Source organism: Macadamia integrifolia, chromosome 4 (assembly GCF_013358625.1).
Source record: "Macadamia integrifolia cultivar HAES 741 chromosome 4, SCU_Mint_v3, whole genome shotgun sequence".
Taxonomy (NCBI): Eukaryota; Viridiplantae; Streptophyta; class Magnoliopsida; order Proteales; family Proteaceae; genus Macadamia; species Macadamia integrifolia.
The window spans coordinates 16,446,992-16,459,309 of record NC_056560.1 but is presented as its reverse complement, the minus strand read 5'-3'; the positions used below and the strand labels follow the sequence as shown (position 1 = coordinate 16,459,309).

The 12,318-nt window shown below is 38.4% G+C and overlaps 1 protein-coding gene across 1 annotated transcript; it reads left to right on the top strand.

The window, feature by feature from the left end:
• The first annotated feature begins 1,201 nt into the window (after positions 1–1,201).
• On the top strand, positions 1,202–11,063 carry LOC122077600 (zinc finger RNA-binding protein-like). The gene is made up of 2 exons (XM_042643573.1): positions 1,202–1,832; positions 10,162–11,063. Exons 1-2 carry the CDS (start codon positions 1,371–1,373, stop codon positions 10,714–10,716), a joined length of 1,017 nt encoding a protein of 338 aa, XP_042499507.1. The 5' UTR covers positions 1,202–1,370; the 3' UTR covers positions 10,717–11,063.
• Positions 11,064–12,318: the final 1,255 nt, after the last annotated feature.

The window sequence follows — 12,318 nt, the reverse complement described above, 5'->3', positions numbered from 1 at the left end:
CAATGCTCAGCCTAAGAATGTCCGGGCATATGCCTCGGTCAAGAATCCACCGACAAGAATCCACCGAGCAAGATTCTCGACCTTAGGGAGGCCTTACGGGAAATAGGATACTAGGTCTTAGGACATAAGGAGGCTAGATCATTTGGGGTCTTGATTGTTAAGGAAAAGGCTATTTCCCAGCCGTGTACATTCTTACTTTTCAAATAGAAAATAAAGGTTTTACAAAAATAATAAACCTAAATACAACTAAACAAATCCATCTCCTACCCTTTCATTTGTGCGATTTTTCACTCTAGCTTCATGGGAAACATCTGCCCAATTATAGAAATGCCACATATTTTCATGTAATTAAGTGGCATTATTCTAGGGGGGTGGAAGGTTTCCCAAGCTACTGATGTAGGAGAAATTTCCCATGCCACACCAATGGCTAAAACACAGTGATGATATCATTAATGGAGTCCACAATATGAGAGAGAGAGAGAGAGAGAGAGAGAGAGAGAGAGAGAGAGAGACCTTTACTACTCCATTAAATGAACACAATATAAAAGGGAAGGAGTTCCCTATAAGAGAAGGTGGCTCCATCACCATGAGGACCAATGGAAGCATACAAATAAGCATCAATAATGGCATGATATTTCCCTTTCATGGAGGCAGAGTGTGGCCATTTTCCATTATTGGAATTGCAATTTTCATTCAATTTCAAGATCCATGTTTATTAGTGGAGCTTAGGTCGCCACTTCTGGTTTAGTTTCAAGCTTCAACTTAGTGATTGATCTTATTATGGTCATTTAGCCGTATATGTTTGGTCATGGGAGCCATGTCTAGGCTTCTTTTATAAAACTATGATTAATTTTTTCTTCACCCAGTCTCTTAATTACTAGTGATGTGATACTATGATTGGATTATAGATTTGTCATTTATTCCTAACCCTATTATTAGTTGTTCAAAATTATCTTCATCTAATCCAATTGAGACTTTCAGGTGTGTGGATGAAGAAAAGATTCTTTCTTCACATTGGTAGAGATAACGGATCCCAAAAATATCAATTTTATCATGTTTACATTTAGGAGAAAGTTTTTTCTCAACCACAGGATGAAGGAAAAATACAATCATCAATGGTCATAAATATTTACCTGTATTAATAAACGATGGAGAATACCCTTACACGGCTATACTATTTCCTGTACCCAAAGTGGGTGAAGGAAAACTCGGTGTATTTCGTTTATGTTTATTGGTTTCTCTGTCAGGGGAATCTCACAAAACTGAAAACGCAAATGTTCTCTTTGTCCACATGAAAGGAAGAGGGAGAAGAAAGAATCGAATTCTGAGTGTCTCTCTCTTTCTCTCTCTAATCTGAATGTTATTCTTCAATGGATTACAGCAGATGGACTGAAATGCAATATCCTCAACCTACAAACCCTAATCCATCATCGACAGACCCTTATGCTAGATTATACGATGCAGACCAGTCTTTCTCCTACGCGCATTACCCCTACAATCCGCACCAAACCCATTCACTTAACTTGACAGACCCTCAGACGCTTCTGAAAAATCACGAATTTTCGTCTACCCAGTACGAAGTTGGCCCTGAACCTGGCCTTCGTCCTCCAGGAATCGACTCCTCCTATGCTTCCATTAATCCGTACCATCCTCCTCCTCCTACCCATCTTGGTTTGGAAGGCCAGGCATCCGTCACGTATGGTCACCATGCGGTTCAGATGGGTGCATTGACAGCTGCAGCTTATTATCAAGAAACAAGTGCTGCCGTGCCGAATTGGGCTGCCAAAGAGGCTGTTCGGCAGTTTGGCGTGGATCCTGTCAGCTACGCCGCTGTAGGTGTTCTTCCCTGTTTAGTACTGCAGTAGCTTCTTTTCGTTGTTCCATTTATTTTGTGTGAAAATGCTAGGCTACATATGATTATGGGTATTGTTGTTCTTTTGTTTATATGGGTGGGGTGATGGAACTGTTTCATCCTCTTTCTTTCATACCCCAGGAGTCATTCAACCGCATTACCTGTTGGGATTAGTGAGTTGAGGGTCAATTTCATGATTGCTTCCTGAAACTTTTTTTTTTTTTTTTTTGATTTATGTGTGAAACTGGTGTTTGATCCTGTTTCTCTTGTGTTGTCTTCCTTTTGTCTCCCGTTTTCCTGATATTCTAATTTTTTATTGTGTTGGATTTTTGAAACATAAATATTTTTTCTTTGTAAATTTTATTATTTTCTTGTTTTTTAATATAGTACTTTTCCCCTTCAACCCCACCTGCGCTGCATGGTTGGGAAGGACCGTTTGATTATTCTAACGTTAATTTTCCTTTATGAGGTTTGTCCATTGAATGGTTGTGGAATGGTTTGGAGTATATGGTTTCCTTTTTTGCTTTTTTTTTTTTTCTAATGAAATCTTCACAAATTCTTATTCAGAAATACTCAGTCCTTTTCTTGTTTTTCATGTTATTCCTCTTCTCTTTTTAATTGTTAAAATTTGTTTTCTGTTATGTTTTTGTAATGCTACCAATGGTTCATTGCTCATATTTTTTTATTAAATCTGTCAAAGTTATTGGGATATTCGCTGTAGTTTTGTGATGGAGACCAAAAACGAAGCAAACACTCAACTTACAATTGTTTGCTCATAATTATGCATATATTCCCCCCTTGTCATTCTGACACCTTATTTTGCAATAAATTACTCATTCCAGCTGTATTCTCTGGTCTTCCTTGCATATGGTTGTACCATCCCAATTGAATTTTCCATATCTTGTTTTCGTTAGTGATTCTTTTTAAGTTCTGTCCTACCTAGGTTGGTCACTTACCGTCTCAACAGTTTGATCCTAGCCACGGCCAATTCACTTGGGGTTTCATCCACATGAATCCCATTCTGCCATTTCACTTTATTTGATATCCATTATTAACTCATAATGACTCGTTGTTTTTGACTACTTCATCCTTGGACCTTGGTCATGTTTGGCCTTTTTGTTGCCTTTTGGATCCTCTAGTTTTGCCGATACGACTCCTCCTTAGTGCTTTTGCTGTTTTTTGTTGCACTTTGCAAAACCATCTGAATAAATTTCCCTCATCTTGTCACTGACTGGTACTACTCCAAACATTCCTTATGCATTCTTTTCTAGTTGTACTTCCTAGTATTGCCAGTCATCCATCTTGAAATTTTCATCTCAGATACATTGACTTATTTATATATTGTTTCTTTGTTTCCCTACATTCGGCTCCATAGTTGATACAGCATTGCTTGTCTTATAGCTATGTTATATAGTTTACTCTCTAATTTGAATGGTAGATGGCACCGCACATCAACGCAACCCAAATTCTATAGGTGACATCCTTTTCAATCTTGTCCACCATATTAATGATTGACCAAGATAACAGAAATGATTAATTTGGGAGCTCTGTATGTCATAAAACCTTATTTTCTTCTTTATTTAAAGTCTTAATTTTACCCAATGTGTATTTCCTAGATGCCATGATAACTATGGTCACAAGTAATAACTCCATCATGCGTAATCCTTAATTTTTATCAATGCCAACTTGAAAAGATTTTTTTTTTCTTTTCAAAATCCACCAGATGATCTCTAGGTTCCCTAAAACATGCTTTTTTTACACCAGAAAGGACCATGTGAAAATATTTCTTATTTTTCTGAACATTTTCATCAGTGATCTGATAAAATAGTTTTAATTTTTAATCTTCCTGGTGGACTTTTAAACTGTTATATTGATACTCTAATTTATTCCCTTAAACCTGTTCTTGATCCTTCTTTACCAATGCTCCATTATACGGTGAATATTTTTAATCCTGTGGTACTTGGTCCAACATTGGATCTGCATTGTTTTATGGATGGGCACACAGATACTTTTCCTCGATATATCCAACATTTTTGCCACTAACTCAGTGAACAATTTGGATAGCCTAGACATGCTTCCAAGCAACAATAAATGAGTATTGATGTAGTATTAGAGAGAATCTTGGGAAATGAATGCATTTTATGGAATATATTAGAGAGAATCTTGGGAAATGAATGCATTTTCTGGAATATAACTCAGAACCTGAGGTGATAAAATCAAAGAAATTCGATTGGGATGGTTTGAACATGTATAATGAAGAAGATGATGGCAATTGCTAAATGCTTCTTCCTCTTTGATTGTAGTTCACCCTCAGGTCTGATCTCTTAATTCCTTAGTTCTTCTTTTTTACAAATCTCTATTCTCCTGCGATTGGTCTGTTTGCAATATAAGGTGTTGTCTTGGGTCCTGTGACTGGTCTGTTTCTTCTTTGTGAGTGTTCCTATTCCAACTAGGAAACTGCTTTATGATGTCATCCATCCATTGGATTGACCTTCAATTTTGATTTGTTTTTCTTCACTATTAATCAAGTGTTTGACCAAGGATTTGTTCATATCTGAACTATGGATGTGATTCAACTAGATTTCCCCCAAATTCTGGAATTTTCTTGTCTGGGGTTTGCATATTCAACTATACATATTTTTTCCGTCCATTATGTTGTTTCTGGAGCTCTCTCATGTTGCTGAAGATTGATCCTTGCACTGATGTTTTTATCATATTATGGATTATTTCGATATGACAGTTGTTTCTATCTGCGTATGAATGTTCACACATGTGCATGGAGTTTATTGATGGTTACTTGATGATCTGTGTATGTTATATTATTTCTGAGCAAGAATATTTCTCTTTCTATGGTTGCTGCTCTATTAGCCTTCTGGATATAAATGCTGCAGTTGATTTTATTGGTTTTTTTTTTTTTTACTCAGATTTATCTTACTCTTATCACTTAGAGACCTCATTACTGCTGTTGCTCCTGGTTACATTCTATTATGACCTAATGGATTTATATTGGTGAGATTGGGACTGAACAAGTTCTCTTTGTTTACTCCCACGTGTTATTTGTCCACATATAGTGTCTACGCATGAGGGGGGGTATTGTTATGATGGGCAGTTATAGAAGATTATCTGTTATCTGCCTATATTATCTGCTATTTGCCTTTCTTCTTATTGAAGATTTGTTATTGTAGATTTCTTTCCTGCCTAGAGTTCTTATTGTTGAATATTTCTCCATACTGTTTGTTTAAAGTTCTTCTAGTCGAATATTTCTGATTTCTGGCCCACAACGGTGATTTGTTCATCTTCCACTGCTGCTATTTTCTGGGATTTTTCTTTAATTTTTTTTAATGCCTGTGTCAGTGATTTGTTATCTCCTACTTAATGTAACTCTAGGTCACAAGCAGCCTAACCCCAAATAGGATCACAGCCACTGCCAAACAGTGGGCTTTAAGCACCAGTCCAGCAATAGACCAATAGAGAGCAAACCCAGTCACCACTTTGATATCAAAGCGTTCAATATTTAAGGCAACCACAGGTCTGAACATTACTGACAAACAACCAGTCACAGAAGACAACAGTAGGACACTCACCACTATCGGCAGGTCAGTTATTACTAGTCTTCCTTGAGAAGGGCTTATGGTATTCCGGCTTCCAGTTGGCATTCTCTGCCACCTTGTTTGTTGATGTTTGGATTTATTCGACACAAAGATTTTTCTCTGTTTTTGCTACTAGTGATTGGGGTGCTTGAGTTGGTGAAGTGCCTGGAAGATGATATTTCCGCAGTTCCATTATTACTAACTACTGGGTTCTATGATTGCCTCTCGCCATGTTTGTTCTTGTTCCAAGCTAGAGCCTAGGATAGTATTGGAACTCTAATCATGGTGATGTTTAGCATATGTGGTGATAATTGACAAGTCACGGTGATGCTAGCTCGCCCACCTTAGCAGAGGCTATCTTCTAGGCCAGCTGGGGCTTCTATAAGAGAATGAGAAGCTCTCAACACAAGAAAACGTGAACCGCTAGAGCCCACCCAAGTCCTTTTCCTGCCACCACTGGCCAGCCGAGCCGGGTGGCTTTTTACCAAAAACGTGTCTCCTCAAAGTCGTAAGATCATGTATGAAGCATATGTGGTGTTGTTTAAGTTGTAAAGCTAAGAAGCACTGCCGTATAGGGTTTCTTCATGTCTTTTGGTAATTAACAACTACACTTATGAGTCAATATTATTATAAATAAACTGCAGGGCTCATGGTTTGCACATCCAGCAAACATGAGCCTTTTTCTCCCCAGTAGATCTCTCTCTCTCTCTCTTGGTTTCTTCTTTTTCCTCCTTGATCCCAGTATTCTAGATCAAGTTTGTCACAATTTTGATGATTTTTTTTTTTTTTTTGGGTTGTATTTTTTTGATTGTTCTGAAATCAATCTCTTGTGATTCTACCTCAGGCCATAAGCTCTCTGAACAGAGAGTCATAGTTACCCACGGTTTTGGTTCCTGTGGTTTGGAATAACTGCAATCATTCTTTAACAAATCATGTCATAAAGATAACCCCAAGGAAAACTAATGTTATGCAAACTGTTTGGTGTGAGGTTTGCAAGATAGAATGTAATAGCAAATATGTCTATGTCCAACATATATTGGAAAGAACCACAACTGGACTCTGATGAAACAAGAAGAGTCAAGGATTTACTCTAATGTTCCCACCACTACGACAATGCAGATAAATTCAGGAACAACTAAGATTGGAAATTTTCAAGGTGAGACAGGCAATCCTATAGGTCGAAAAATGATCATGGCGGAATAAGGCTTCTGCCTTTGGTGAGGATTTGGAGTCAAAAGGATGAAACCTTGTAAGGTGGGCAGCATTTCATTCCATGTGTATGTGTACAATATGCGATATTACATGCAATAGCCAAGTAGTGTTCAATAACCTTGTCACTGGTATTAGGCGTGCTATCCTGGTGAAGAAAATGGATTGTTTTACCTCGTTTATTTTTCTGCTAGCATCTCAACCTCTTTTTCCTAATCTTCTATTTCTCCACCGACAACTACCAATCATTTCACTAAGACGACCAACTAATGGTATGGTATTTGTAATCCTTGTAATTTGCGTTGATAAAATCACTAGATATAATAGTGTTATCACTCTATTAAATTCGTTAAGACCCTCAATTTCGTTTTGGTCTGCTCCTACACCGTTAACCTGGGAAACTCTCCATAGTGAAATTTAATCATATTTTGTCCTCACTTCCTAATGGCAACATTTCTCCATCACCATCTACCTCTACTTTGATTTTACCTTGACAACATTAACCAAGATATAATGGAGTAGTGTTTGTGTAGTTCGTGTCATAGTTGTCATAGCTTTTAGGCAACCCAAGCATAGTTGTTAGTTCACTTATTTAAGATATTATTCATAAATAAATGACTACGACCTATTTGAATCCAATAAAAATAGTTTAAAAATCAAATTCCAAAAGGATAAAAAGTCAACCCCCCTAGTCCAAAAACAAAAACTGGATTTTTGGTTGTAGGGGCGATTTTTAACTTTCAAATGCTTTCACCAGAACATAATTTTGTCATTACAACTCAGATTTTAGTAATCTTTGACTCGTTGGAAAGCTGGTTTTGTGCTCTACCTAATACAAAAAGTCTCATGTAAAAATTAAATCATTTGACTAGTCAAACTTATTGGAGAACAAGAACATTTCTCTAGCTGATTTTTTTTATGATACAAGGTATATGTAGCGTACTAAATAATGTTGGAAAAGAGGGAAAGTAAAAAATAACACTTGGTTGACTTGGTTGCCTAAGCGCTTAGGCACCCCTCCACCCCCTTGGGACGCCTTGCCACCTTGACAACTATGGACCCAAGGCGTTGGAGGGACCTGGATGCAAGGCGACACCAACAAGGCATCCGCCTAGGCAGCGTAGATGAATCACTAGATGTGATAATATTGTACTTCCCTAAGACACATCTAACAGCTAAACCATTTGACCTTTTTCCTTACTATGCTTCTTGCTGCGCTTGTCAATTCGGTCCTAATACAACTCCCACAGCCTCAGTCTGTGCAACTATAATCGGCAACATTCAATCCTTGGCCAATTATTGTGATGATAATTAGTCATCCTAAACAAGTTGTCCTGCAGACAATTGTATAGCATCTCAGAAGCATCAATAGGAGTGTCCAGATGTTTGTATGGACATGCAAGATATTTTCCAAGAGAACTTTTTTTTCTTCTTTCCTAAATCCAAGTCTTAATTTTCGTAGAAACTAGTTGAATAATCATCTTGAGTCTAGTGATTCATATGCTTATATCTACAATTAATTCCATAGGGATTTGGTATGGTTGTCTAGGTGTTTCTCATGTTTTCAATGGCAAGATCATTTAATTATTTATCAATACTCTTCCACATGAACAAATGTACCACAAGGCAGGAACACTGTGATAGGGAACTGGAAGAAAATAGGCACAGCATTAATTTAAGAACATAATATCTAACACTTGATGGGGATGAGTATTAGATATGATAGTGTGCTTAAATCCTGTAGAATATATGCTCCAAAACCGAGAACAATCCAATGATGAATCTGCAGAAATTTGCTAGAACGAAATAAGGAACCAGAAATTAGTCTTCATATGAGATAGTAGTAACTCTTAGTCCAGAAGTCAGATGGACTCCCAACCCTTGTAGAAGCGAGTACTTACAGAGGAAAACCACTGTGTTCAAAATGCGGGCCAAATTTGATGGCTATAACGGAAGAAACAACAGATCCAAAACCAGAAGCTAGAACTGGGATAATTGAGAGCCACAGGGGCTCTTATGCAGTGCAGCTTGGACAAAACTGCTTTATGAGCCAGGTTTTGGTCTAGGACCTTTGGTCTGATGGCATGCTCCCTTGTCCTTCCTGTCTGCTGGCCTGCTTTGCATCATAGGAAGTGTGCTTACCTGCAGCAACAAGCTGCAGATGCATAACTGTTAAGTTTGTCTCGAATTCTTGACCCGTTTTGAAGATTGACCCGGTCCGACATATTTTGGTGGCGACCCGAATGGGAATTTTTCTGAGATCTGTGATGGAAGCAGAGGGCATATATATATAATGTACTGTTGCTTGTTGAGAGTCATTGTATTCTAGGGTTTTCACGAAACTAGGGTTTCAGGGCGAGTTCTTCCTCGCCGCTGCTAGATTGTAATCCTTCTTCTACATAGTGAATCATCTTCTTCTTCGCCCGAGGACGTAGCACACCACCCTGGTGTGTGAACCTCGTTAAATCTCTGTGTCGTACGGATCTATTGTCTCTCTTTATTCGTGTTTCTTGGTGTTTGATCTAACAATAACTATTCTTTCATTAACCACATTGCTTGTATTGGAACATTGCTCATGTGGAAGCCTTGGAACTGATGTAGCTGAGCGGGAAGTCCGCCAGTTTTGCATTTTGCATAATATTTCTTATGTGCTACTGCTAAATTTGCATCATGGGAAGTGTGCTTACCTGCAGCAACAAGCTGCAGATGCATAACTATTCTTTCATTAACCATATTGCTTGTATTGGAACATTGCCCATGTGGGAGCCTTGGAACTGAAGTAGCTGAGTGCGAAGTCCGCCAGTTTTGCATTTTGCATAATATTTCTTATGTGGTACTGCTAAATTTGCCCACATTAAATTCATCTTAATATCCAGCTGGCCTTTGGAAGAAGTTGTGGTGAACAAAAGTTGCATCAGTTTGGTCATTTGACTGGGATGCAAAGAAGTTTGTAAGCACTGAGGTCCTTAATGCTAACATTATCATCTTTATCTTCCGATATTGTTCTTTTGGAATATGGATATATCATTTTCAATATGACAATGTTTTCTTGAAATTTTCTGTTTTTTGTGACTAAAAGCTCAAGATACTGTAACATACAGTGGACAAAATAATTGAAGGAAATTGTTGCTGAAAACATCTGTGAATTTCATTATGTTGATGAAGTGGTGAATTTTTTGGGGTTCTATTATCAGTCTGGTCCTTGGCTTTCCTTCTCAGTCTTTTCTGTGTTTGTCCTTTCTCATTTGCTGTCTGGCTTGTTGTACAGAAGCCTGCAAGCAGTATTAGTTTGTGGAACATGTCTGAGATTGTGCAATAACAGAGATGTACACATTAGTGTCATACTCGTCTTGTGTAGTGAAGTCATGCAATTCTACATGTGGATTTCTAATCCTTTTCCCCCTTTCATCTATTTGTGGAATTGTTTTCACCCTTAGTTGTGTCTTTTGACCATTGGGTTGCTAGGTTTATGGTTTTTACTAAAATCCTCCTTTTCTGGTAACTGTGCAGGCTGGGTTAAGACCAACTAACTGGACAGAGCCACTGCGTGCAGAAAATCACAATCCCTTTGGTTGGAGCAAGCCAAAGACGCGTCCTGCTTTGAATGGCACGTGGAAGAAGGGTATAAAGAAAACCAAAGTTGTGCAATCCGCATGGTGTGAAATCTGCAAGGTCGACTGTAACACCAAGGATGTGTTGGACAAACACAAACTGGGAAAGAAGCACAAGAAGAACCTCGAGAAACTGCAACAATCAAAGAAGGAAACCAATGCCCCAGTGGCTACAGCAACACCGGCAGCAAAGGATCCTGGGAAAAAAGACAACCAAGCAGCTTACAAGGGCAAGACTCTCAGTGTGCAACTCTGTAGAAAGAAGGGAGCGCCATATTTGGAGACCGGGGAGGATCTGGAGACAAAAAGGAGGAAAGTAGTGGAAGGTGGGGCAGCAGCTGATGCAGTGAGGGTATGCACTGTATGCAATGTGGTATGTAATAGCCAGACGGTCTTCGATTACCATCTGGCAGGGCAAAAGCATGCTAATCTGGTGAAGAAACAGGGACTATAGTTGGAACAGTGAATCCTGATCCTGGAATGGTTACTGCTGCCTAGTAGATGAACTGCCCTGAAAGGGAAGGAAAGGAAAAAAAATATGAATGCCATTATTATAGTTATTGTCATAGACTAGTTCTTTTTGTTTATTTTGGAAGTTTAATTAGGTTATCTTGTTTGAGTCTTCCATATGGGTCTCTTTCGGTGAAAGATAATGTAACTCAAAAAGTCTTCAAATTCATCACTATGAAGTATGAACCTCCCTTTTCATAAGAGAGGAGCAGGCGTGCAGCTCCGGTGATTTCGAGAAAGAGACTTGGGTTTGTGACATTATTATTAGGGAAAAAGAAGCTTGAAGACAGTGTAGTGTGGTTTTTGTGCCCGAACACTTGGTTTGGGGAGTGGGGTGAAATAACTGTCCCACCCTCATGAAAAGTTCACCTCTGTTGATGTTTCTTGGCACATTCACAGGGTAGAACCCTCTCCTTTATTATTATCTTGGGAGTCAACTCAAAAGTCAATGATGTGCCCCATATATTCAGTCGGTGCACCATATGCTAAAGAGAAAACGGTGGGCAATCCAGCTTTCTTCTTCTTCAGTGGTATTTACAAAACATTTTTTCCTCTTAAACCATTTTTTTTCCTCTAAGGGCCCGTTTGGTATTGTTTCTGTTCTAGAAACGTCGTTTCGTATTAAAAACGAAAATTTCAGTTTCTGTGTCAAAATGTAGTTTTTAAACGAAAAAATGGTGTTTCAAAATTTCAGAACCTAAACGGGATTTTTTTTTTTGTAAAATGGAACGAAATTGGGAAGATGAAATTCCATTTTGGAGTTTCGTCCAATCTCGTTTTTTCAGTTTTTTTTTTTTCACTTTTTGTTCCAAAAAAACAGAAACGGACCATAAGTGCATCAAACAGAAGATTCTATTTTTTCGTTCCAATAAAACGAAAAAACTCTAGAAACATTTTTTTAGAAGGATACCAAACGGAGCTTAAATTTCCCATCACTTTTAGAACTTTTCTTAGTTTTTTTTTTTTTTTGAAGATTTAAACTGATAAAATGATTTATTCCATTGGCAGGAAAAGTGATTAAGAAAAGGGTTAATACTTGGTTGTATTTTGGCTTCAACTCCACTAAGCCTACAAGAATAAAGGTGGGGAAGAATAGTATTTCCTTTCTTTTTTGGGAATAAGATTTAAACACCCACTAGAGAGGAGAAGAGAGGAGAGTAGAGGTAGAGGGTTTGTTGTGCTAAAGGCCACACCCATTGTGTGACCACCCCACCACGAGTTGATATGATCAGTCAAAACTTGGAGAGGGAAAACCATTCTAACATCAATGTGAATCTCCCGACTCACAGAGTCAAAGGGCCCAAACACACACGTTACAATCGATGTCCATGTAAAGCAGTACCAGCGGCGACAGGGGAAGGCCCTCCTCACCCACTCACCAGTCAAATTGACACATCCAAGCAACTCCATTCAAAATTTCAAGACTCTCTCTCTCTCTCTCTCTCTCTCAAGATTAATTAACCTTTTGATTACGATGGAAATGGAATTTGAAACACACCCAGAAATACCCTATCGCCGTGGAATTCGGTGGGTAGTGTTGAAAGAG

Excerpts from the sequence above, each read along its gene's own strand:
- LOC122077600 (XM_042643573.1), top strand. The coding sequence starts at position 1,371 with ATGGATTACAGCAGATGGACTGAAATGCAATATCCTCAACCTACAAAC. Across the intron at positions 1,833-10,161 it reads ATCCTGTCAGCTACGCCGCT|GCTGGGTTAAGACCAACTAA; the intron begins GTAGGTGTTCTT and ends GTAACTGTGCAG.